This window comes from Meleagris gallopavo, chromosome 10 (genome assembly GCF_905368555.1).
Source record: "Meleagris gallopavo chromosome 10, MGAL_WU_HG_1.1, whole genome shotgun sequence".
Lineage (NCBI taxonomy): Eukaryota > Metazoa > Chordata > Aves > Galliformes > Phasianidae > Meleagris > Meleagris gallopavo.
In genome coordinates this window covers 19054116-19081586 of record NC_139413.1, presented here as the reverse complement: position 1 = coordinate 19081586, position 27471 = coordinate 19054116, and the positions used below count along the sequence as shown (strand labels likewise).

The following is a 27471-nucleotide window of genomic DNA, read 5'->3' as shown; positions in this document are numbered from 1 at the left end:
AATTTATTTAATTAATATATGAATTATGACATAAGATTTGGACTTTATTGCAGATTTTGGAGTCTTGCTGAAATGATTGTAATGGAACAACACATCTCTCAAAATGAGGCAGGGGCTTGAGCATGGCTCCAGCTAGGAATGCTTGATCACTAGCCAAAGACTGCTTTCACAAGGTAGCTGATTTTCAGTCGGTGACTGGATACTTCCTTGGAATAGCAGTGACATCTGTCTGAAGTACAGACAGTCCTTTGTATGGATATAGGCAAGCCAGTTCTGGAAAAATGAAGGATGATATTGTTTTTGCAGCACAATGACATCAAATTAGAATTCTAGCAGATGAGTTTACAGAGTTGACTAGCAATTCTCAACTAGGACACATTATTTTTTAAAGAGAGGGGTGTGTGACTGCCCAAGCATGAAGGCACAAAGATCAATCTTGCTCTAACACAAATGTATTTATTTTTTTCTCTTGGCTCTCTGGCAGCAGAAAGACTTCAGAACATCAGAACATACACTCTTAAGTGAGAGGTAGGTACTCATGGAAAGGGCAGGAAAGAAGGAGGGAAGAAAGGTTGGTGTCTTGTGTCCTGAGCAGTGAGTGGTACAGGAATACTTCTAGTGTTAATGCAAGTCTAATCTATGCTGTTGGATTTCTGAGCTTGCCAGGAGAATATAACAACATAAGGTGTCCTTGAGCCAGGTCAGTGTTGATGTGCCTTGTGGCTTCTTTCCAGATTCAGCTTAGGAAACATTCCATGTAACAGAGGCTGAGCTTCAAGGCCTTGCCCCTTTTCTTGAATTTGGTCTCGTAGATGTTGGATTTCAAGCAGCTGCATTTCTATGATTTTCTCATTTTCCTTCTGTGCATTCAACCTTAATACAGCTGGGCTTGACAGCATTTCATTGGAGGGAGCTAGAAGATAAAACAGAGAGGACAGAGTAAAGGTCTAGCTCACAATTCTTTGAAATAAGCAAAGAAAGAGATCTTTCAGGACTGAAGGAGTACAGTTAGACAGTAATATTTTGCAGTGTTCACCACAACAATGTTATAGGTACTGTCAGGCAGACAAACTGGAACAATACAGAGATAGTAACAGAATTGTTCACTAAGGTCAAGGAGGGCTTGTGGAATAAACTCAGGCAGTATGCAGACACAAATGAAGCATTACTCACCCGTGTCTTGAATTGCTTGTTTCTTCTTAGTTAATCTTAGTGCTGACTGGAGGTCATGTACCTGGGTATGAGCCACTGTCAGTTCTTGTCGCAAGTCATTAATTTCCCTAATCAGACTCACATTTTCCTGCAAAACCAATATACTTCATGAGGAAAAGCACAGGTACTATCTGGCTCAGCAACGTGTACTTGGGAAGGAAACTGGACAGTGTAAAGTCAGTGTAACAAGCAGAAGGTACTGTACGCTTGTGGAGCTAGAGAAATCAGTACTTTACATGTTTCAGATAAGGCTATAGTAGATCTGAAATAAAATGTGGCACAATTTTAATCACATAAGCTCAAGAAGCTAATATTTGTTTTGCTTTTCTGACTGCAGATGCATTCTGAGACATCATCTTCATTGCAGTTCCACAGAGAAGCTTGAGAATGCTCTAGGATTGATCTAATTAATTCAGAATTAAGATGTACAATTCCCATTTCTCCCTTCAGTCTGCATTATTTTGCTTTTCACTTTTACACCACGTATCTATTCACTTAAATTATCATTATCTCCTTGCGGATCTTCAAAGACCTTTTCATTAGTTCCAACTGGCATCACTTTCCAACTCCCTTTCCACATTATTAAGAAATACATAAAGCATATGGAAACTTAAGACATCTATTGCTAATGTTTTGTTATGAGGGAAAGTTGTCCATGTATTTTTGTTCTTTCTTTAATCAGTTCTTTGTTCTTTTTTTTCAATCAGCTTTCAACCTATAAAAGTTCAACCCTCTATTTTTTTTTTTTTTAACAGCCTACCACAAAGCATCTCACTGAAGGTGTTGTAAAAGTACAACTTAATGTAATATGGTTTTCTTTTACACACTATATTGACAGCTTCAAAGTCTTCATTAAAGGCAATATGGGCTAATAGTAGTGAAGGATGATAAAACTGTTGCTCATGATTCAGAAACAGGAGAACCACTAATTAAATATTTATTTTCTAACTCAACAAGAATGGAATTCTACATTTTACTTGTAGAAAGACAGTGAAGTATTCAGAGACAGATTGTGAAATTTGTTAAAGCTTGAACTTTAGCAACAACAGTTGTTCTTCCAAGAGGTTCTGTTGGACAATAAATGCGGGATGAGTAGGTGAGCTTATGCAGCCTGATCTGAACCCATAATATTTTTTAGACTCTGATTCGTTTAATTCAAGTCTTAAAATGCAGATGAAATTTAACTGCTATATATTTAGCCCAGAACTTGATGCTGCTATCAGTTAAGATGTTACTGTTGACTTCTTAGCAAAATACATAGTATTCTGTGTGAATTAATTCCAGCTACTTCAAAATGTCTTGTTTGGCTTGTTGGGTGCTAAAAAGGCTGTTGGTTAACACTGGTAATATTCTTCTGAAGAGGCAGGCTATCCAGACAGATTTAGCTTTTAATTCAATCTTTGCATTCCAACTGGAAGATTGTACTACATCAAAATGATCATGAGGTGGATTAAAATAAATGCTCATTGCAAAACTCTTTGTCATAGGATGTTGCAGCAAAAGAGAGATTGCTTCAGAAAAGGGATTGATCAAGTGCATGGAGGATGAGAGCACCAGAAACAACTGCATATGATATTTGGACACAACCTACAGCCTAGTGAGTCCTTGCAGTGCTGACTGTCAGAGACAGGGATGACACATGATGGAAAAGATGATCCTCCAAATACTCCAGCTCAAGCAGTGTTACTTCAAGATTTTTCAGTATGTCTGTTCTTATGTGTCCACGTGATCAAAGAAGTCATTACAAATACAGGAGGTTGGAGGGAAAACTAACAGTCCAACAACAGGCAGTTGGTAAAAACAGTTAAAATTATCTTGGCAGTTCTAATCATCTGTTGCAGCAGTTATTAATGGAATATACCTATGAACAGTCACTCAAAGAGGAATGCATAGCTCTGAAAATGTAAGCACAACTGAGGAATATAGAAATACAGAGCTAGAAGGCCATCAAGATGTCATTTGCTTGTTCAAAGCAAGCTCTGACAAAAGTTTGTTTAAACTAGTTTTAAAAGTCTCCTGTGATGGACTGGAAGACCATGATAATTCCTCCTGGCTGTAAATTCTCATTAATCTACTAGACTTCAGAAAACTGCTCTTTCTTTAAAGAAAAAGCTGGTTAGAATCTTTGATATCTTCATCTTCCAGATGTTTTATTAATTTAGTTTTAATCATCATTTCATGTTAGGCTTACTGGTCCAAGACATTGAGTATTATCATTATAAGCACCATCTGTCACCCTATTCTTGCAGGAAAATTCTTCAGGTCCTTTTCTGAAGCCATATTGTTTTGTGCCAAAAGGAAACATCAAATTCACAGGAGTGAAAAAATAAAATAAGGCCAAGGAAGAAAACTGCTGCTGCACGGGCCTGAAGAGGCACTATGGATAATAACAATATGCAGATGACTTAGGTGAGGACTGAGGTTTAGAGATCCCGAGGAAGCGTAATAAAGTAACAATGAAGAAAAGTGAGGGGAAAAGGAAATGCTGACTGAGCAGAAGGAGACTATGGTAAGAAGAGACTGTGAAAGTGCTGTCCTCCCAGGATGTTCGTTGTGGGGCTCCATATCCTCTCATTTCCAGATGAAAACAAACTAGATCTTTGGCCTCAGCCATCATAAGTTTATCTTGCTTTGTGAGGAGCAAGGATTCTGAGCAAGAGATCTTGATATGAATTGGCATAACTGTGTTTCTGAGCTTCCTTGGAAAATCTGGATGAGAACAGCTGAAAGCCCTTCTGAATTCAGACCAGTAGGAATGGACTTATGTGATGAAATAAAGGCAATATTTTTTCTTTCTCCAAAATTACTTCCTAAACAATGCCACATAGTAAGTGCAGCTTGGTTCTAAGGTGCAAAATGACAATGGCAGCAATTAAAAATACTGTTTGAAATAAAGTAAGTCCATTAATTACTTTAAAAAAAAATCAGGTAGCAGAGATGCCCTATGCAGTGGAAATGCTAAGTCACAACCTGAAACAGTGACTGAGCACCTGGTGGGAAGGCAGGGCCAACCCAGGGGAGCTCAGGTGCATGCAATTAACCAGAAGGGGTGAAGCCAAGATCCACTCCTTGCCAGATCTCATTTAAGGGTTGGCAGTGGAGGTGAAAGTACCTCTCTGGAGATCCCTGCCTACTGGAGGTCTTTCAAAGGTAAGCAGTTTTTCTTCTTTTGTTTCTGTGTCTATGGCTGCTGCATTTGGGCTTGTTCACATTTGCTACAGTCTAGGATTGTGCCACCCTGCTACTATTGCTGTACTTTCTATCGCGTTACAGTATTTAGCCTATCTCCTTTAAAAGTGGGAAATGGCAGACAAACAAAAATATCTGCAAAACATCAGCAATTTCTGGCATTGGAGATCTTGCTCTTTCTGTCCAGAAAACTGTAGGGCATTCGTAGCTCAATGAATATTATCCTTGAATAGAAGCACTTGAAAGCCGTAATAGCTCCTGGCAAGGAAGCAAACCAAAACTATTTTAAAGTTCTAAGAATTAATATCAGTATGGTGATTGAGGTCTCTTTTGTGCAATGCCTTCCTTCTTCCCTTTAGCAAAAGAAAAGGCTTGTTACCTGCATGATGTGCGTGTAAGCAGCTTGGTGGATTTGCTGATCCTTCACCACCCTCTTCTTTAGAGCTGCTAAATTCCTCTCAAGATATTCTCTTTGTCTCATGTACTCCTGCTGCAAATCTGTGTCTACCTCTTCCATCTCTACCTGAGAGAGCACAAAGTTTTGCCTCAGTAAATACGCTATCGTAGATATTTATCTGCAAGGAGAAGGCAAAGTCTCTAACTCACCATTTCCAATTGCTGCACATACTTGGTGTAGAGCTCACGGATCCCAGCCTTCAGTTTTTTATAATCCTGAATGAAGCCCACACAATTATGAAGATCCATTTTGAATCGTTTGATGAGAGCTTCCATATTTTGCTTCTGTAATAATAATGTAGATACATCACAGTAGGCTCTGATACATGCAATCTTCTAGAAAATCTAGCAGAAAAGGTGAAAGCTAATATATACTTAAACTTAGTTGTTTAAAAATACTTTATTAAAAACACCTGTGGTTAGGCATCTGCCTCACTGTGCTGTTAAATCTGGGAGAATGTGTTGATTGAACTTGGGTATAACTAACTGAAATTTTTTAATATCAACTTGCTAGTTTGATTACAGACTTAGAAGTTTTCTGCCTTTGTCCCCCAATTTATAGACTCTCCTGTTTTCTCATCTTTGTACGCAGCACCCCCAAAGGACCTCTTTGCTCACATTAATGCTTCTGCACTGTTACACCCTCACAAACTTCATTATCCAGGACTGTGGATCACTGGGAATGCTGCACAGTGGCTGTACCCCATACCTTCTGCCTCTCTTTGTGCAACTCCTTATCGGTTGCTTTTAATTTTTGTTGCGTTTGTGTGATATTTAGTTCCAACTGTGTGTTCTCCTTGTGGAGTTGTTCCAGTTCCCTCTCCATCTGAAAGGAAGCAAAGGGAGGACATCAAGATTAAGTGGACACATTGTGGAAAAAAACAACACATAACAGGAAAAATCAGGGGCTGGAAATACAGACTTGAGAGAGTAGATCCCCCTTCAGGTTGAATTGCGTACAAAACAAATCAATTTTGGAACAACACTGCCCTCTGCCAGAATACAGAAAAAAGAGGAAAAAAACGGATATACGGATCCCTTTCAAATTACAGATTTAAGTGATGTGATGCCTTTTGATTTCCTTGATTTGAGCCAGGGCTGTACTTTTCTATCTGAATAAAAACGAGTTAGGTGGAAAATTATCAATACCGGAAAGAGTAAGTGCAACAACAAGAACCATATGATACTAGAAAGAAACAAATGCACAAAAAAACTGTGATGATGTAGAAAAATGGGCAAAAAAAGCACGAAGGATGCCACAGCATTTACTGACATGAGAAGATGACCAGAAGAGAGGATAGAGCTTTCCTCATGCGAGTGTGACATGCACATAAGATATTCATTAGCTTACATTTATTTAAAGGCTTTCATTCTGAATAAATAGATGTATGAAAGCAAACAGGTCAGTGATTAGCAATGGATAGGTCACACTAAGATTATATCACGAATAGGTGATATAATCTTAGTGTGATATTCACTTGCCTAAGTGAACTTGCTGCAAGCTAATTATGAACACAGGGAAAGTTTCCATGGATTAGTTGATTAATCTAATTCCTAAATTTGGTTTTCTTTGCATAAGTCTGCAACATTTTGAGAGGAATTCTCTTGCTCTTCCTCCAGATCAGCAAAGGCAGTGTCTTGCAAACTTTACGAAGTATGTGCAGGGCAACCATACAAGGATGACATTTATTTTGAAGAAAACATTACATTACTCAGTTTTGAATAAAACACTGAAACAGAAACTTAACAGTATTGGTCACTGGCAGTATGTGATGCAAAATTAAATACCTACTGTGGCAAAGTATTTTTATTAGCTGTAAAGCTATTGAGTTAATGTTATGTGTCTTAGAAAGAAGTCAAGGAACAAACAGAGGGATCTCCGTGAGACTGGCCTGGTGATCCTCATATTCAGCCAAAGGGTTTAGTAGCAGAGGCCTAATTATGGTGTTACTCACCTCATGGATCTGCTCCTTCATTATTTTGATATCATTTTCACGTGATTCTATTTGCTTTCTAAACTGCTCTAATCTGTGATCCAGTACAAACTTGAACTTTTCCAATTCCTGGTTTTTATTTTTTAGGTCGTATATATGCTTCTCCTGGGAGAAATACATACAGAAACTTGAATCAGACCCAGCGCTCTCAAAGATCCTTAAGATGAGGTGTGAATACGGCATGGGCAAAAACAGCAGTCACATATCTAGTGGAAGTCTAGACCTTAGTCACAAATCTCACTCATACTGGGTGGGAAGCAGGGGGGTAAATAATGCAGAGATTATGGATAATCCTACAAACTCAGGAATGGGGGATGAGAAACTCAACACCCTATATTGAGTTTCTGAAGGAAAGCTTAAAACGCTAAGGTAGCAAACTAAAGACTTTGCAAATTCTTGAAGTTAAAACTGAGTTTCCTGCACATTATGTTAACACAACACCATACTACTAAAATAATTACTTGTTTAAATTAAGGGAGGGAGACAATGATCTCAGCCAATTGTTCAGTTTCTCACCTTTTCCTGAATAGTGTTAGTTCTCTTTTCGATGTTTGTGTTCAGCATTGAGATGTCCTTCTCCAATGACTTAATTACACCTTCCAGATTCTGCTGTTCCAGCTTCATTTCCTCAATGTCACTGTTTCGTTCTTTGAGCTCCTTCTGTAGGCTGTTCAACTAGAGAGGCAAACAAGAAAATTACAAGTTGTTCATCACTCAACCATCATACTCTCTAAGATACCTTATAGACACTGCAGGATGAAGGGTACCAGATTAATAGATAACAGGATTTTAATCATTTTATGAAAGACATTTAATGTTCTGAGCCATCTAGAAAAAGTAAACAACTGAAGGACAGATGGACATATTGTTGGGAAAACAGTGAGAATTAAGATGGGCTTTGAGAAATCATAGAGGCACATTTCACCAAAAGATGAAGAGTTACAAACCATGTGCAGAGAAAATGATCTTAGCAGATGTTCTTTAAAAGCAAGAAGGAGGTGAGGAGAGCAGATTAACATATAAAAAAGAACAAAGCAGCTCCAATTTCATGTTGATTAGGAGAAAGTAGTTGCAAATTAATTAACTTGATTGAAATTGATTTCTGAAATGTGTGAGAAATCTCCATAATATTGATCCATAATAGTCTGAATCTTGAAAGCAATGAAAAAATGAGCTGTCCTACAGTGAGGAACTGGAATTCAGAAGCAGAAAGTGTGTGAATATTATGCCTAAGTGTCAGCTTCAAATAACGCTCAAGTCATGGAAAATTACTTTCAGCCTCCCTTATACAAGGTGATCATTGGTCACACATCTCTAACGATGACAAAAGTAGGCTGATGGGGTGCCTGATTCATATTCTTGAAATCCCTGCCTTACTGCTAAGTCCTGCAAAGCCAAGAAGGTCAGAACTGGGAAATGGAGCTGGAGAAACTCTGAACACCCACAAAGGTATTCCCAGTGTCTAAAAGGCATAAGAACGGATTCACAGTACCAAGATAAAAGATGTTATGCAGTCAGAGAACCTCTATATCTTTAGGAAAATGTAATTTCCAGCTAGTCAAAGAGCTAAAGTTTCTATGCCTACTTCAAAACTCTAGGAGTAAGAACAGTAGAAAATGTTGATACGTACAAAATACGTGTACAGCATTAAAAGAAGTGATACAAGTGTTTCTAATATAGTAACATATCAGATCTTGGAAAAATTAAAAAGTTCATTTGTTTCCCTCCTTAGGATGAACAATATTATTGTTTATGATTTGAAACTATGGACAGTAGAGGAAGTGTACTAATAACAGCACACCTGCTCTATAAGCCATCTCTAGGGGTATCAGCATTCAATCATTGCACTGCTTCTTCTGATCAAATATTCTGAAATATTCAGACGGATATAAGAAGGAGCAACTGTTCTCATATGAAAATCTAAATATTTACAAAATATGTTAATTGGTCTTGACACATCATTAAACACATTCAGTCCCTGGCAACAGGTCTCCATGTGCAGACACAATCCTATTACAGATAAGAGATACCCTTTTATTCATGACTCCTATTTCTCCTTTCAGTTGCAGATTTGATTCCTTTTCTTCTATGAGCCATCTCTCGTATTTAATTTTGATATCCTGGATTTCTCGGTCTTCATCTTCTTCCATCTGTTTCTTAATTTCTTCATGTGCTTGCAGCTGCTGCCTCATATCCTCCTCTGCCTGCAGTTAGCAAAAGCAAACATTAGAGAAGGCAACAATAGATGGCCAATAAGGAAGAGGAGGATTCTTTATCTGTAACTGTATTTCTCCTGGGAGGGCTTATACTTGGTGGACTCTTCAGCTTCAATTGCAGCAATAGCATTCAAGCTAACAAGTTCTGAGGGGATTAAAGTCACTTTAAAAACTGTTAAGATAAACACCAAAAAATCTTAAGATTTAGATGCTTAATGTTAAGATGACTACAAAATAAATCAAAAATGTATATATCTGAAAACCTAGCCAAATTAGCAAACTTGTTCTCACAACAGCAAATGCAAACCTGAGTAACACTTGAGAAGTCCTTTCTAAATTGCTGTTTCTGCTGCATTAAGGACAGTAAACACTCAGCTTTGCATCAGTCTCTGTATTACTTTCTTCTCACGTTCTTTCCTGACATTCTTCCCAAATTGGTGTTGCATCACAGGGATGCAAACAGTAACACTTACGGGATTTAGTGACGTTAGTTATATCAGCATCAGTCAGATGCTGATATATTTGCCCTATTTGGCTGAGTCTTTGACCTCCAGGTGCTGGAGTTTCACTTAAGTACTCAGGTATTCCTTTTTTCCTGCTCAAACTATGCAAGCAGGGACCTCAGGGACTTGATGACGTTGGTGATTTCATTAAGCAGGAGCCATAGAATTCACCAGCTTCATCTCTTCACTAGAACAAGGTGATTTAATCTTTATCCAACTGCAGTAACTTCTAACCCACGTTAATAAAAAGGAATTCTTGGAGGTAGGAAACAGAGGTAAAGCTGAGAATATCCAAGGACATTCTTCTCAGCCAGTTACTGAATGTATGAAGTTCAAAAAAGCTGGTAACTCAGTTAGGGTTTTCTTCATTACTATTCTATCTGTTGATATATCTCCCCCCCCCTCCGCAAGGTTACAGGCAGATTAGGAATTGTGTGGAGAGTGCCAACTATCCCTCCTCTAGGGAATATTTCATTCCAGCTGGAAATAAAAATAGTCAATAATTCAAACTGCCAATCAGGTTTCATACCTCCTCCAACAGAAGAGATTTCTCATTAAGTTTCTCCTCATAATAATCTGTTAGCTCTTCTAGAGCCCTGTTTTTGCTTTCCTGCAAATTGTGCAGTTGTTTCTCATATTCCTCTTGCATCCTTTGGGAGTTTACTTGCAGCTCCTGGTATTTCTCATTTTCCATCAACAGTTTCTGGTTACTGTCTGATTCTGGAAACAGGAAACATATGGAACTGATAAAACTCATAGAAAAGAGAGGCATATCCTATCCTTCTACTATTATCAGTGTCTTTATTTTCTACTGTCTTTTTGGCAGTTGGTTGCAATAAATTATACTACAAGCAACTCATCACTTTCCTTGTCAGATATGCAGGGGTTTTAGGCTCTATGGCCATACAAAATTCTACATCAGAAAATCATCTCTTGGGTTTCTTGCTCTTCCTTTTACTGTTTATCACTTCGCTAATAAAGCCTGCTCTAAAATTGCCGTTCACCTTTCTCAGTTGTGCCTCTGAATATTCTGTTGTATCCCTGCAGAATGCAACAGAAAAAAATGTTTCAGCTTGAGTAAGTCCAAACCTGCACCAAAATCCCCTAGTCTACCATTACAAAAAATGAATAGCAGTCAATCTAGACATTCCCCTGAGAATGCCAGCCGTGACAGAAATGTATAAGCACAACTGTTACAGAGTGGACTTGATATTTGGTACTAATTTGCTGTATTTCTGTTTTACCTTGATTAAGAATCTGGGATCCAGGTATTTCCATGTTGTACACACTGTACACTAATTAGCCTGGTTGTTGAACAGTAAAGCATCACAAGTCTTGTACAGTGAGCAATAACTGAGGAAATTTCTAATCTCAGAAACAGAACATCTAAGATAAAATGCCCATGTGCACATTCTTCTGGTCACACGTGCAGTTTAGACAAACTTTCGTTCTACTCTACCTATATGACATACGTGCCTCTTTCCTTTTACCCTGCACTCTGATAATCCCTGTTCATCACATTACTTGCAGGTCCCAATTCTTTGTGTTCTTGCACGTGGTGATGAACACATACACAACATAATTTAATGCATTTCCTGAAGATTCTAGTTACAAAAGCTTATTATAGTCTAACCTAGGTCTCGCATTTCCTTGGCATGTTTATTCATCAGCTCAGATACTTGAAGCTGGTGTTGCATTTCCTGATTGTCTTTCTCTGCCTGTAAAATCTGGGAGGAAAAAAAAAAAACAACAAACAACATAAACAAAAAACCCAAAAGCTTAAAAATAAGCAAAGCAGTCTAAATCTTTTGTATTTTTGCCAAGGGTGGGGAACACATACACAACAAAATGATGTTTGAAGTCTCTCACTAAAAAAGCATGCCATGTATTATTAAGCTGAGTTGTCCCAGAGATTCACCATGAAAAATTACAATACTAAGGAAAGCTGAAGAAAAGTTGCAAATGGAGTTCATATAATACAGGGCGTTGTATAATCCTAAGCTAACAAGAAAAGTTTGAGAGTCACAAAAGCCTCCACTTTTTTGTGTGTGCCTGCTTGAGGAGAATACGTAGTTCTGCAAATTGTTGTCCAGATATCAAAATCCAAGCTGCTCACTTGGATCAATTTGAAGTCCTAAAGCACTGGCATTTGCATGGAATGATAAAACTAGGCAAAAGCAAGGTTTGAATGCCATTTGCTTGCATGTTCTACTACCACTGTAAATTACTTAATCTTCTAAAAAGACACAAAGAACTGGAAAAAGATGAGTGAGAAAATTCCCAGAAAATTTGGAGGGAACCACCACAGGTACATTTTATTTTTTTTAAATACGTTCTTCTCGTAAGAACTGTATGGCTTTTGCTTAAACAGAAATACTCCATTTGCCTACTGGACACAACAATTAGGAAAGTTAGCCCCAAATGTGCCGAAATTGTTCTTTTGTTTCATCTTAATACACACTGATCCTCATAGAGGAACTACAACTTGCCTGAGTAGAAGTTTTATTCACCTTCAAAAGCATTTGCTTGCAAGCCTATAATCAACCAGCCTAAAGAAGTTTCAGCTAAGAAAATAACAATTCTGAAAAGACCTAAAGAAATGCAGAAGAAAACTGGCACAGGTAAAATGCAGTTAAAGGAATGAATATACAAGATGTGAACAGGTGACCTTCTTAAAGGTTAAGCTATATAAAAATGAGGAAAAATAGAGAAGTTTAAACTCTGGCTAATGCAAAAGAACAATGAGAAAAGCCTGAGAGCCTAAGGAACAACTCGAATAAAACTTCAAAATCAGTAATTAAATTTCTCAAAAAAAAAACAAGATCAGCAGCTCATCAGAACATTGGCAGAGGCAACAGACAAGAAAGTTATAAAAGGAGCACTTTAATAACAAGACCATAGAATAACAAAACTGACAAGTACCTCAGCAAGCTTTCTGTCTGGAATCCTACTTTATAAGGAGACAAACTGATATACTTTCTGAAGCTCAAGCTATGTACAACTCAACAAAATAAATGCTAGCAAATCACGAGGATCAGATAATATTTGTTGTAAAATGTATTATTGAAGATAATAGAATTGAATCATGGCATATATGATATGTAATCTCTCACCTCAAGCCATTTGACTGACAGTGAAATTGCTATTGCATCATCTCCATTCTAACTCTAAATAGGATCCTGAAAATTACAGATCAACTGTGTGGTGTATGCACTGGATAGACAGAACAGAATTAGTAGGCACATATAAGAAAGACACTGGGAGAAATTATTATGGCTTTTGTCTTTTAGTGAAGCCCTCCCTCATGACCACAGAGAAACCAATATATGAAACAAACCAAATATATGAACAGGAGAAATCCAGAGGATATAGTTTAATTCTGTTTTCAAAAAGCATACAAGACACATCACTGAGTGTTCTTAAAAGTGCTAAGCAGCCAAAGCATAAAGAATAAGGCAGTAAAATGAACAACCGTAGGAGGTACAAGTTGCATGTGAGAGAGCTTTTAAGGCACAGTCCCACTTCTACCCACAGGTGATAGATCTTACTGATCCTTAGACACAGGCAAAAGTTATTGCTGAAACTGTTTTCTCCCAGGTAGCCTCTTGCTTCCCCTCAGCATTTATAAGATAGCTGACTTAAATAATAGGTTCATGCTTTACAAATATCAGGAACATCTTTGTTGGAAAGGAATGTTGCACTCTTCAGATGCCTCGTGGCATTTATACATACATAATGCAAGCTTGAACTGAACTCAAAAGGGAAAGACTTAGTATTTGTTACTGCAGTAGGAATCATACCTGGTGTTTGTTTTTAAGGGATTCTAGTTCCTGAGTGAAAGTCTCTTCTAATTCCTTTATTTTTTCACTACAACTCATGTCCTTGAGACGTAACTGGTAATCGTTTTCCGTCTGTAGCTCTGACACACGAATCTGCAGGTCTAGCATTGCCCGATTCTATTAGGACATGGATGAGAAGATACTTTTAACAGAGAGATTATTTCCCATTAGCAACAGTTTGTTAAGGATGCTTTAATTATTTCTGAAAGACAGACGTAGAGAATTTTCACCAAGACAGACTATTAAGCTTCAGAAGCAAGTTTCCTTTGTTATTTTACAAGATGGTATATAAAAAAGCAGTTGATTCTCCACCACATTAAAACTGTCTACAAGTGACTGGAGAAGGTATTAGAGAAATGTCAAACCTCTTTTCTGCATTTGCTGTTCATACAGTGCTGTTTGCATGTTAACACTCGGCTACTTGCTGTAGCCTCCTCTTATGAAGAAAGCCATGCAAGTTCTCTTAGACAAAGGGCCATACAGGTACACTTAGTTGCAAACATCTTGCAAGTGTAATTCACAAACTGCAAACTAGGAATCTTATGGTTCATATGCACAGGTTGCTCCTCCTACCTTCTCTTCTATATCGGATTTCATGATCAACACCTCCTCAGCATATTCAAATTCCTTTTCCCTTTTCAGTATCTTTCCTTTCTTACTATATACTTTCCAGAAGAATATAGAGCCATCCTCTGAGGCGGTCAGCAAAAATAGGTCATCATTTGATACAGATATCTTAGAAGGGAGAGACAGTGGAACGATAATAGAGACAAGGAAGAACAGCGACATTGTTTGATCTCACATCACATTTTGCTTCCCACCCACTTATTCCCTGTCATTTCTACCACAGTCTACAGTGGAAGTATTAACATAGCCCAACATCCTCTCCACCCAGGTTCAGAAAACATCAGAAGGGAATGAAGATCCAGAGGAACTTGTGAAGACACTGGATCCACTTCTCTAAGCTGTAGAAAGATTTTAAAAACCTGGAACAGACAAGACCTTCTAGATAGTCATAGCACAGACAGGCAATTCATATGAAAATTCCAAAGGTCCTAAGCCTCTTTTCTCTGAGCAGTTTCTTGAGCATCAGGTGGTTAAATCTTTCTCTTGAATTTGCATAAAAAGCTCACTGAGAAATATCTAGTAATAACTGCAGTCCAGACCTCCTCTGACTGCATAGCTTGGCATAGAGTACCTGGGAGCTGACACAGCTTGTGAGTGAAGTGAAAGTATGGTTCTAGTAATTGCCTAGTATGTAACCTAATGTTGGACCATGCAGCTCCAAGTCAAGGTGCTGTATTTGACAGTGATATTTTAAAACACCAAAATCATCAGCAGTTTTAAGAAGGCAGAACACATGGGTTCCCAAAAGTGTACTGAAATATTTCATGCTTGGAGCTTCCACTCACCATTTCCCCATCTTTCATACGTTCTTCAGTAGCCCTCTAGAAACACTAGAATTATCAGACTGGATATTGCAATCTCTTGTTTACCCTGGCAGCAAATCACTTAATGCATGTATCTCGTTCCTCCTTCCATTCTCACAACAGATTTCCAAGCCCGCATAGTTTTATCTTCCTCTTTCCAGAAAGAGATATAACAAAGTTCTCCATCAGGAATATGCCTTGTTGTGTATCCTGGTGCAAGCCACTGAGGACTACTTCACGACTTAATCCTTCACTTTTTTTTTTTTTTTTATAAAACCAAAACCTGTTTGTCTAGTAATGCCTATTTCTTAAGACAAGACTTCTGTGAATTCTCTAATCTTCACTTTCCACAAGTACGCCCAACCTTAGTTAGAACATATTATGCTATGAAAGGGGAAGGAGAATTGGTGCTAAATGAGATGAGTATAACTGGCATGGCAAAGAAGTATTCTGTGTTACCTTTGTAACAGCACCTGCATGGGCTTGATACTCATTGAACTCCCTGCACAAAGGTAACGGGTACTTCATAGCTCGTACTGTCCCCAGAGATGTACCAACAAATATCATGTCACCAGAATGAGAAACAGCTACTGCAGTATAAACAACATCCAAGGCAGGCACTTCATGCTGGATCTAAAAAAAACCAAACCACAAAGAAAAGTTACCACCACATTGCGTTAAGTTTCCCAAAGCTATTTAATTACTTACTGCATGAGCAGTTGTCATATTGCTGCCTGCAGCAAAGAAAGCAGTTAGGAGAATCTACATGTCTATAGGAGTAAAATCATTAATGATAGTACTGAACTTTATACATGTGCAGTCTTAAAATTTTAAGCCACAAGTCAATCTCTTCCGAATAATGAAATGCTTATTACATTCAATTTAGCATTGTTCTTAACAGAAAAAGAAACAACCAAACCAAACCAAAACCCCCCATAGTCTACAGACGTATATCCAATACTGGAACTAATGTTTCAGCAAAAGATTTGATACAATATTGCAAAGTTAGTTTGCTGGATTAGAAGATTTTGAGGTAAATCAAAGTAAAATTAGAAAGATAAAGACCACAACAAAATCTCAAGTTTCATGGTGAAGGACATAAGAACACGTCAGCAAATACTGTAGCAATCAAGAATGGGTTCCATGTATGATAAGAACCTGGTGTAGGGAACCTGCTTTGGGAGGGGGGTTGGTCTCGATGATCTCTAGAGGTCCCTTCCAACCCCTACAGTTCTGTGATTCTGTGATTCTGTGAAAACCAAAGCATTACTACCCTCCCTAAAGAACTTAGCAAAATCCCACAGCACAAGTTAGCTCACCGAAGACTCGGAAATTTCTTTGAGAGTTTGGTCTGATCCAACAGCAAAGATGACTTTGGAATCAGAATGCAGGGCAATGCTGCTGTAGATGCAGGATGTGAGCACGCACTCCATCTCCCTTTTACCTGTTGATAAGTTCCACTCATAGACAGCACCGTGTGTGTCACAGGAGAAACATTTTGAATCATCTGCACTCCATTTAACTGCACATACCTGGCAAACGCAAAACATGCGAGGGAGACAACATGCAAGTTACTTTAATGGTAAATCCACAACTACTTTGGAATCACATTTCTAGGTTTTTCTTAAAATAACTTTGATGTTTTTCAGCTAATTCCATTTCAGCATTAAAAACAACAACAACAACATTTCAAATTACCTTATGATCACACTGACAAAAAAAGCTCATTTCTATAATTTTCAAAGCAGTTCATTTTATTTTTATACTCCCTTATTGGAATACTTTTCCTGGTTCAGCTATCTGCAAATCATTCTTCAACACAAGGACAGACTCTACAGATTTATGTGGTGCACATATACACTAAGTAGGAAAACTGACTTTTGTATTTGTAGCACTAATTTTGGAGTCCATTCCTGATCAAAGATTGTACTTTACCTATTCTAAATGCATCTTAAGAACTCATACCTTAATGAGTTGTACTGCTTAGGATTTGTTTACTAACCTTCCCGCTATGTCCTTTTAAATTATTAATATTCTCAAAGGTGGTACAGGAGTAAATTTGAATCACATTTCCATTAACTGCAGCGAAAAGATGTCCTCCATTACTGAACGAGCACTACAAAAAGAAAATATCCACGCATTAGTGTAGATGCAGTGGATATAAAAAGTCATGCAATGAATTCCAATGACGTTATCTAATATCTGAACACTATACAAGAAGAAAGCTGCATGACGTAATCAGCCTTTTACCACTTTCATAGTTGGTGCTTTCCCCTATAAAATTCAGTCCTCTGGTATTTCCGACCAAACTCCTTCAATGGTTCCCAGGCCCACAGTTAAACATCATTCCAGGCTTATTTTCCAATAGTTGGAAACGTTCTCTTTGTTTTTATATCCTAAATCCCACTAGGATCTGTTAGACAGGATGTTATCTTCTGTTGTTTTTCCCCACTCTGCTCCCCAGTCTTATGCTTGAATCATTCCTTACCTCTCTACACTCTCTCACAGGAAAATCCTTGAAAACATGCATGTCCTCATATAGCACACTTATAAATCGTAGTTTGTCAGAAAACCCAACTAAACAGAAAAGGCCAGTGGGGTGAAGTGCTACTGCGTATGCTTCCTCCCAGAACTCCTTATACAGCTCCAAAGTGCTGAAAGAGAAAACCATTGTGCAGAATGGAACAGTGCGAACTCCCTGTGAATGTTCCTGGAGATTCTTTATCCAAAACACATTACAAGTTTACCACAAGCCTTGAATAATAGAAAACATTCTGGACTATTGGCATTACATTTTAAAGGCACCACATATCCATACTTCCCAAAGCATGTCAATAAGACCATTCCTATCCCACACCACATAAGACTTTTATCAAAACAACTCTGTTATTCACATGAAATTGATGCTGTTGACTGCTAAACACAATATATGAAAAAGCAGGAGGTAATAACAAAAACAACTCTTTACTTTGTCTTGTAATTCCAGACACGAACAGATTTGTCCAGGGAACAAGTAGCAACAATGGGTCTCCGAATACAGACGTCCAGACCCGTGATTGAAGCAGAATGTAATGGGAAATGTAGATATTCAAAATGACTTGATTCTTCCTGAGAAAAATGATAACATTAAAAAAAAAAACAACGTTTCCCTGTGGGCAGTAAATCAGGTAAGAAATCTATCATAACTCTTTGTGTTCAGTAATCAAATAGGTTTGAGGAAGCCACTTCCTCCTGTCACTGCTTCTGCCTGAACATCCTTGAAACATAACAGCATTAGAATCATTTTAACATTATAATTAATTATCAGGAAAAGTGCTGCAGGGAATATGAAAGCACCACAGATCTCATACACCAGTGAAAGCAGATCATAATTGGAGGTGTCAAAATGAATGCAAGTTAGATAAATAAATAAAACTGGACCTGAAAGGACTCAGTTAAGATCATCTGGTCTGACAGATATTTAAAAATAATTACGTGCTGAATAATGAGCAAATTAATCAGGACATTTAACTATTCCATGCTGGATATGAAGCACTGATGCAATTATAGAATGTGTGCAGAAAAAGATTCCATAACTGCAAAACCCTTTCCTATAGAGATTTTTTTAATATTACTTTATGCAGGTTAGTATTTAACTTTGTACAAGTCAATTTCATTACACATTCAACTCCTGCCCTTGTATTAGGAATGCTTTTTATGATGTTTGTTCTTCACAAAAAGGTTTCACTTCTAACTAGAACTTCAAGAACTATTATTTTAGTATCAGATTAGCTTCCCAAGGCTGTTTCAGCTTTACTATGATGTTAGTTTCTGCATCTTACAGTATAGCATAAACTACTACAATTACACTAAAAATGCATCAGTTAAAACCTTACTTAAGTGGTCTGATAGTGACATGCATCCTTAAATAGTCTTAGCAGTATCCTTTATCACTCTGACACTGAATAGCATCTTGTGTGCATATAGAGAGGTGTTTCCACAAGAGGCTACTGAAATACAGAAATACAGCACTCAGAGAAGCATACAGAGCACTTCATAGATGTGTTTCAATGGTTCAGAGCCTAGCTGATAAATTTCAGGAGAACACATCACAGAAGGTGACACTGAAGGGTCTGTGCCACTACAACACATCCCCTACTGGATAAATTGGTTGTGGAATGTGTAAAGATTGCACTCACCTTCAAATAATCTGTGGAGGGCATAGTAAACATGTAAAGCTGATTTTTAGTTGTGCTAACAACCATGGCTTCCTCAGAAGGGCTGAAGCATATACATGTAATGTCCTGTCTTCTCAACAGCTTTGGCACAGTGGTGAACAGGTCCTGAGGAAGCTGCACAAGAAATGCATCCAATGGGGTATTTCAGGTCTCCGTGTCCTAGTAGTTGGTATTCTTGCACTCACACACACACACACACTTTTGCTGAAATACCACCTTAATAAGTATATATGCAGTATCAATAAGAATACTTGGATAGCAAATAGCATAGAAGTACTGCCAGGCAGGGAATGGCATTTGAGATAACCTAAACATGCCTTTAACATCTGAGCATCAGAGGATATTTCAGCAGTAATCTTAAGCACTTGAGTTAAAAAACAAATTGGTATCAAAAAGACATTAACCAAAAATGTAGAAAGTGATAGAAAAAAAACTGCCTGGAAATTGTGATCTCAGAATAACCATTATTTGTACTGCATCATTCAGGTTGATAATACCTGAATTAGTGGCATCCTATTCACAAAAGATTGCTGGTCAACAGACCATGAGCTACATCATCAACGACTCATAAACTCCTCCTCTTCTAGACCTGAGCTCATGTGTTCATGTGTCCAGTCAGCCAGTGGATTCCAAGACCCACCTCTCAAATCCATGAGTTGGAGGCAGGCACATGCAAACCATATATACACGTATACGTGCCTGGCAGAAAGTCTCTTATCTTGTAGATTTGAGGAATAATCTACTAAGCTGGCTGACAGTAGAACACTGTTAAAAGAGATTTAAATTTCTCGTGTAAAAGGTTTGGAAGTTGATGAAGACTTACTAAGTGTCCACAAACAAAAAGGATTTTGATTCCCTTTTCTAAATTCTAGGATCTGATACGTAGGAAAGATATGACCTTTTAGACCCAGAATGTAAAGGCTTGACCAGATTAGAGTAAAATGCCCTTATCTTGATACCATAATAAGTCAATACACACAGCTCCTATGGGACAATTAGAAATCTTACTAGATTACTTAAGAGTGCATATGTCTTGCTAAAGCCACAATAAATATTTGAAGGGAAAGATGCATTGCCTTGAAAAAAAGCAAACAATCAGTCTAGTTTTTCATAACTGATGTAGCCTATTTCTTAGCTCCAGTGCCTCCATAAATACAAGTTTCTTAAAGGTTTCCAGAAGCTTAGCAACATCAGCAACCATATTTCACATAAAGGTACATGCAGAGCTACCTTGCAAAAGTTCATTTGTCATTGAATTTCAGTGTGAGCTCTGGCAAATCCCTTCCTTTTTACAACACTTAGCTCATGCTTATAATGGACTTCAATGTTGTGCTAAGAATTAGTATTAATAATTGGATCAGAAGCAGCCCTCCTGCCCACAAAAACAGGCCTCTGCTTTGTAATTGCTTGCAAAAGCTTTTTTTTCCCCTACCCAGATTTCTTGACTCTCCTCGTAGACTTCCTTCTTGTTGGTCTTCTCAAACAGAAGAACCACTCCTGGGCTAGATGAACATGCAAAGCCTTTGGAATAAGCTACAACTGCAGATATTTGAGGCAGAGAATCCTGTAGTGAACCATTGTCTTCAGAGGTTGGTTCACCAGAGATATCAGAACAGCTGCAAGCAAGAAATGTATAAAGTCTTCAGAATAAAAGAGACAAAACAAAAATGTTTATTAGCAGCATCAAAAATGTTATAAACTGTTCATGAACTGGACAAGAAAGAAGAGAATGGCCTGCAACAAGTCTTCATGCACTAGTATTCTGCAAAGATTTACCTCTCATAATGTTTTGCTCGTGCACCTTCTTCTAGTTCCTTGGGTGGTTTTCTGTATTCTACATCTCTCTGCCAGAGCAGCTCTCCAGTTTCAAAGAGGAAAAGTTTGCCTGTGGCAGTGCCACATATAATTTCCTCCTCAGACAGCCAGGCATGGCACAAGTAGTTTTGTGGCTCTCCCTTTTGTAAATTTGTCTGCTTCAAAGTTCCTTCACTGTATTTAAAGAGTTTAAAAAAGCCATTTCCAGTAACACAAATCTGTGCATTGTCTTGAGGACTAAAGCTCACCTGTGGAACAAGAGAAATTGTTTTACACATACACACAGTTATGTTCACTTTCAGGAATTATAATATGCAAGTATTATACCTGTTCTAGAGAGGTACGAGATACAGGAAAACAAACAAGGAAAAAAGGTTCACAGAAATGTAAAAGAAACTAAGAAATAGACTTTGCACTTCTCCCCCTTTCAGAACTGTGCATATCAATGTGACACATGATGTTATGGATAAATTAATTCTATTAATCTAAGAAGCCACCTGAATCACAGTATAATATGGAAGAGGGAGTTGTCTGCCCTTCAGGATCAAGCAAGGAAAACAAACACATCTTCACTGCTGTTTACCAGGTTTTCCAGGTAGAAAGGCATGATCCATTCTTAGAAGTCAGGAAGAATTTCTGTATTTTGGGAAAGGCAAACCTTACCCATAACGCATTTTGTTTTGTGTAAATGGGTGTGTGCTGATGGATCCAGTGGACTAATCACCTCGATCTCCAACAGAAGGACAGCAGGAGTAGCTAGACATGATTTTTCACGCTTAGTGGGACTATAAGCTGCACTTGTCTTCACGGTCACTCTCCTCTCCCCACGAACTGAGCTCACACACACAGCTGGCCGTTTGCTTGTAGACGTACCCCAGAAAAAAATGGTAGCTACTGTCCAGCCCATCCCCCTCCCGTTCACAAGCGCCCTTCAAAAATGGGAAATAGGAAATGGTTTTAAGTTGAGGGAGGGGAGATTTAGGTTGGATGTCAGGGGGAAATGCTTTACAGAGAGAGTGGTGAGGTGCTGGAACAGGCTGTCCAGAGAGGCTGTGGATGCCCCATCCCTAGAGGTGTTCAAGGCCAGATTGGATGGAGCCCTGGGCAGCCTGGTCTAGTATTAAATGGGGAGGCTGGTGGGCCTGCATGTGGCGGGGGGTTGGAGATTCGTGATCCTTGAGGTCCCTTCCAACCCTGGCCATTCTGTGATTCTGTGATTCCCGCTGCCAGCTGCTCCCGACGGCCGTTACCTGGCAGACGCCGCCGCTGGTGGCTTCGAGGCACACCACGGCCAGCAGCCGCTGTTTCTCCCACAGCCACAGGGCGAGGCGAGGCTCGGGAGGGCCGGTGGCCGCGGCCAGATGCCGGCCGTCGGGGGAGAAGGCCAAGGCCAGCTCTTCTCGCTCCGGCAGCTCGGCGGCGGTCAGCGTCCTCCGCCGCCGCAGCGGCCCCTCCGTCAGCTCGTACACCGTCAGGGCCGGCTCCTCCTCCGCCGTCTCGGAGACGGCCAGGTACCGCCGGCTGCGGCTAACGGCCAGCGCCCGCACGCCCCGGCTCTTCTCGCGGCCTGCGGGGAGGAGAAGGGATCGGGTCGGGTCGGGTCGGGTCGGGGGCGGGCGGCGGCGGGGCTGGGCGGGATGCCGGCACCTGGGATGAACTTGTGCCATCTCTGCTCGGTGTGGAACTGCGCGAGGGCCGCCCCCGCCGCGTGCAGCACCAGCCGCTCCTGCAGGAAGCAGACGCCGCCGGACACGCCGGGCCGGCAGCCGAACACGGCCGCGGGCCGCGCCTCCACCAACGCCATGACGCCTCCGCCGTCGCCGTGGCAACCGCGGCTCCGTGGCCGCCGGAAGTGACGGCGGCGCGCGTGCGCGTGCCCGGAAGCGGCAGCGGCAGAAGCGGCGGCATGGAGCGGAGCGGTTCCGAGTCCGACTCGTTCTCGGATTCCGAGGGCTCCTCGCTCTCCGACTCGGAGGTGAGCCCGTTGCTGCGGCCGGCAGCGGGACCGCGGCCCGAAGCCACCTTCGGGCGCGGCGGCCCGGTCTGAGCGCGTTCTCTCCGCAGCTCCAAGAGGCCTTCGCCAAGGGCGAGCTGAAGCCGGGGCTCAACGTGGTGCTGGAGGAACGGCCGAAGCGGTCTAACGACGTGGTGAGGGGCTGGCGCCGGGCCGGGGAGGTGGCAGAACCGCTGGGGGATCGAGGAGCGGGAATGGTGGGGCGTTGCGGCCTGGAAGGTCGGGTCGGGCCGCGGGGGGGGACCGCACGTGGAGGCGGGAGAGGAGCTGCGCGGAGATGTTGGGGCTTCTGTGCACGAGAGCTCAGCAAAGCCGAGGTTTGAACCTTGCGGGGAATAACCACGTGTATCAGCGCAGGTTGGGAGCTGAGCTGCTGGAAAGGAGCTCTGCGGAGATGCATCTGGGCATCCTGGTGGATAACAGGTTGGCTGTGAGCCAGCGCTGTGCCCCGTCGGCTCAGAAGGTCAACGGTATTCTGGAGTACGTTAAAAAGAGCGTGGGCAGCAGGGCGAGGGAGGTGAGCCTACCTCTCTCCTGGCCGTGACTGCAATACTGTGTCCAGTTCTGGGCTCCTCAGTTTGAGACAGACATGAAACCGCAGGAGAGAGACCAGCAGAGGGTCACAGAGATGATGAGGGGCCTGGAGCATCTCTTTTAGAAGGAAGGGCCTGTTCAGTTTGGAGAAGACTGAGAGAGGATCTCATTAATGCTTATAAGTATCTAACAAGTGCGAGTGAAGTAAATGAGATTGAAAGGTGAGAAGGGCCTCATAAGTGAAAGTAAAAGGGCAAAAAGGCTTCACAGTGATGGAGAATAAGGGAGATAAAGGGGGATAGTTAGAGATAGTTTATAGAAGTAAGAATGTAGAACTTCTTAGAAAAATAAGGGATGGCAGACACGTCAAGACCTGGCGCTTTTTAGTGATGCCTAATGACAGGGCAAGGCTTATTCTTTACTTTGTGGGTGCCAGAGCACTGGAACAGGCTGCCCATAGACACTATGGAGTCTGCTTCTCTGGAGATATTCACAACCTGCCTGAACACTTTCCTGTGCACCCTGCTAGGGAGGAGTTGGACTAGATGATCTCCAGAGCTCCCTTCCAGCCTTCTGTAATTGACCCTGTGTACTGACCTGGAGTCGTCTTCAAGCAGAATGTTGAGGTTTATGCTTTCCAGCCTGCATTGCTGAGATAATGTGGGGAATAACCAAACAGCTTCAGAGGAGTAGCCTATTTTGTGACCTGGATATTCACTTTTGCCAAACTTGAAGTGCTGTTTGTGTGTCTCATTGCTCTGAGCTGTGCTTCCCTTTCGTAGGACGGTTTGAAGCAGTGCCTGTCTGATTTCAAGCAGCAACTAGCTTGGGTGGAAAGGCTGGATGTGACATTGGATCCGATTCCAAATGCTGTGGAGTCTGTCTCACATGGTGATTCTAACAAAGATGCTGTTGATCCTGAGAATGATTTCCAGAGAGAGATGAGTTTGTAAGTGTAAAAAGAGATTCTTCATATGTTCTCTACGTACTGCTGTGTGCCTGGTTTCACATGAATGCTGTAATCTATCACTGGCATTGCTCTTGGCCCATCAAATATTACATTTGACAATTCCAAATGATTTGCAAAATAACTACAAATAAATGCTAATATATTTAAGCTGTTTTGTGACAGGAAGTAATTTCTCCCCTTGCAGTGAACTTCCATCCATTGCTGAAAAGTGTCTTTAGGAAGTCTCTGAATTGCAACCTTATGACTTTAACAGCAGATGGCTTTATCTGTGTGGATGTGTAGTTCTCTTTGCTGTGTGTTTTACAGTATGATGTATAAAACCTTAGCAGAAGAAAACCAGCATTAATATTGCACTGGCACAAATTGCTGTAGGTAGCACTGAATGCTCTAGAATATGAATGTTGGTATAACACTAGATTGCATTTTGGTAGATCTTGATATCTTCTACCTTACGTGAAGAGCTGTCAGTGCTGTGAGCTGCCTGGTGCCCTGTCACAGAGCTGCTCTTATGCTGTCTCCCCAGTTACCGGCAGGCGCAGGCAGCGGTGCTGGAGGCCCTACCGAGGCTGCGTAAGCTCCATGTTCCTACTAGAAGGCCAGATGATTACTTTGCAGAGATGGCCAAGTCAGACCAGCAGATGCAGAAGGTATGTGCCATGAGCAATAGCTTTCGTTCCTGTGCTGTGTGTTGGTTTTAGCCTGTGTTAGGTATTAACTGTGTGGTCCTTAATAGTTGCTGTCATCTCTTTGACAAAGGCCTGCAACAACATTTGTGTTTGAATCCTTTGCCATTTTCCTTACAGGAAATTTCTTCCTGTACAGGTATTTCTGTGCAGTGCAGAGACTTCCACAACAAGCTGGAAGTGTAAAGTAGAAGAGTGGTTTACATTGTGTCCCACATATAATTAATATTGAAAATTGAGATTTCTTCATATATGTAACAGTTGTTGGGAAGTTGGTGGTGTTTATTATTTGCCATAATGCTTGCAGTGAATGGGGGCATTAATGTGATCCTTTTTTTTTCTCCTTAATTTATATTTGGTGTATTCTGGCTCTCAGTGGTTTTCAGTTGTGGGTGTTGAGTTAAACTGTAGCAATGATTATAGAGAAATGATCTGATTGAGACAGATATTCTTTTTGCATTTGGTGATATTGTTTACATAATTACTGATTTCAGAACTGCACAGATGTCTTAAAGTTCTCACACTTTCCTTTGCATTTCTCATTAATTTTTTTTCTTTTCCCCTAAAAAGATTCGGCAGAAGCTTAAGAGCAAGCAGGAAGCAATGGAGAAGTCTGAGAAAGCGAAACAGCTCCGTGCAATGAGAAAATATGGCAAGAAGGTGAGGAGGAGCTACAAAAGGGACCTGTCTATGACAAGGATCTAGAGCCTAAGTGAGCTTAGAAAGTGGGATTGCTGGAGGCAGGATAAAGTGGAATCTCTCTGGTCTTTTGTCTAGCTGCCTTAAAGGGAGACAGTGGTGGGATACCAGGGCCTAAAGAAGGTATGGAGCACCAGAAAAAAACAACACTAACATTTTGCCTCTTTTCTCAGGTACAAACAGAGATTCTACAGAGAAGGCAAAAGGAGAAAAAGAAGATGTTAAATGCAGTCAAGAAGTATCAGAAAGGTGAAGTTAACTTGTCTAAGAGATTAAATATACAGTGGGAATAGTGATGTTTCAGGAGTGTAAGGGACTGTGATATGTGATGTCATCTCTACTGCTGAGCAATAAGCTTGAAAGGTTGCTACTATACAGAACCAGACACTTGTGGCAGAGAAAATCCTTGGTCTTCAGTGAGGGTGATTTGTTGCTATTATTTAGACTCAGTAACTGAGCAGCTGTTTTGTCCTTGCTCTTGCAGGTCTCTCTGACAAGCTGGATTTTCTGGATGAAGAACAGACTTCATCTCAGGGGAGTAAAAAAGGCGGTGCAAATCAACGAATTAAGAAAGGGTGAGATTAGAAAAGAAAGATATTTAAAGGCAGAATTTCTGATTTTTTTCAAGTTCTGTAGGAGTTTTGTATGACAAAAAAGCTGTGTCATTTACAAATTACTACTTGTGGAAAAATGAGTCCTGAGCTCCTTTCTATCCCTAGAGAGGAGAACTGTGGCCTGCTGGAGTACAGACTGGAATGTGCTAATTGCTTCTTCTTTCATCAGAGGGGAAACTTTTATGAGAATTGATGGGAGTCTGTCAGTGGATATTTGTTTCCTTCTTGAGGGCTTTCTGAGGAAAGGTGCGTAAGTGGTGATGCAGCAGAGTTGTTTTTCAGACCAAACGCCAAAAGACGATACAAGAATCAGAAGTTTGGTTTTGGCGGAAAGAAAAAGGGTTCGAAGTGGAACACAAAGGACAGTTTTAATGATGTATCCAGCTTCAGGTCAAAAGTGGCTCACAACAAAGGCCCGGGAAAAGGAGGAAAGAAAGCTCTCAACGTAAGTAAAATGTTGAGTGCAAGTGATTGCTGTTGGTTGGAAAGCCCTCCCTGGTCTGGGAGGGACACCCGAATATGTGATGAGTGCCTCCAGTATCTGGAAATAATTTAATTGTGGATAGGGTTGGGGGCAGTGGTTTGGGGTTTGAACAGGGAAATAAGTGGGGGACTTAGCAAGTACTGTATGTTGCCATGTGTCCCTAAATCTCCTTCTCCAGAGATACTGATGCTACAGAGCTAGATTAAATTCTGAGGACATGAAATTAAAGATTACTCTCTCCTTGCAGAAGAGACCTGGGAAGAGAGCACGGCAGAAAATGAAGAGCCGAGCAGGCTGAGAGAACTGTGCTCTCCAGAGGGGCTCCTGTGTCTTTGTACGTTGGAAGGTGTTTCTGCTGTCTTCAAGCAGCTAACTGTGAAGCAACCTGAATGCTTCCAAATGGCAAGAAACAAGTCAGTGGAAATTAGTGCCTTATCACTAATTTGTTCCTGTTGTCCATTTTGTTGAAGAGTTGTTTGCTACTTCATTGTTTGGTGTGTGAACATATTAAATCATTTACACATTGTCTGATTTGTATTTAGTTGTGTTATGAACAGTGGCTGAGACCTGCCCCATTTCCCTTTGTTGTGACAGCTTTTTCC

General features: G+C 40.5%; 2 protein-coding genes across 3 annotated transcripts; one reads left to right on the top strand and one right to left on the bottom strand.

Moving 5' to 3' along the window:
- Window positions 1-436: 436 nt before the first annotated feature.
- Window positions 437-22675, bottom strand: CFAP57 (cilia and flagella associated protein 57). 2 transcript variants are annotated; one of them, XM_085231892.1, is made up of 22 exons: window positions 22519-22675; window positions 22122-22438; window positions 20833-21119; window positions 20489-20672; window positions 19018-19170; window positions 17808-17947; window positions 17328-17493; window positions 16842-16955; window positions 16159-16371; window positions 15299-15472; window positions 13983-14144; window positions 13371-13526; window positions 11204-11297; window positions 10100-10290; window positions 8882-9055; window positions 7368-7526; window positions 6813-6956; window positions 5567-5683; window positions 5008-5142; window positions 4781-4924; window positions 1174-1300; window positions 437-913 (listed from the first exon to the last, which is right to left on the bottom strand). In XM_085231892.1, the coding sequence occupies exons 1-22, from the start codon at window positions 22673-22675 to the stop codon at window positions 702-704; spliced, it is 3720 nt and encodes a 1239-aa protein (XP_085088018.1). In that variant the 3' UTR covers window positions 437-701. The 2 variants fall into 2 exon arrangements, with proteins under 2 accessions (XP_085088018.1, XP_085088017.1); XM_085231891.1 differs by lacking the exon at window positions 13983-14144.
- A 12-nt stretch (window positions 22676-22687) lies between these two features.
- EBNA1BP2 (EBNA1 binding protein 2) lies at window positions 22688-27395 on the top strand. Its single transcript, XM_010716230.3, has 9 exons — window positions 22688-22846; window positions 22936-23019; window positions 24202-24368; window positions 24913-25036; window positions 25643-25732; window positions 25945-26020; window positions 26256-26346; window positions 26668-26830; window positions 27117-27395. Exons 1-9 carry the CDS (start codon window positions 22778-22780, stop codon window positions 27165-27167), a joined length of 915 nt encoding a protein of 304 aa, XP_010714532.1. The 5' UTR covers window positions 22688-22777; the 3' UTR covers window positions 27168-27395.
- Window positions 27396-27471: the final 76 nt, after the last annotated feature.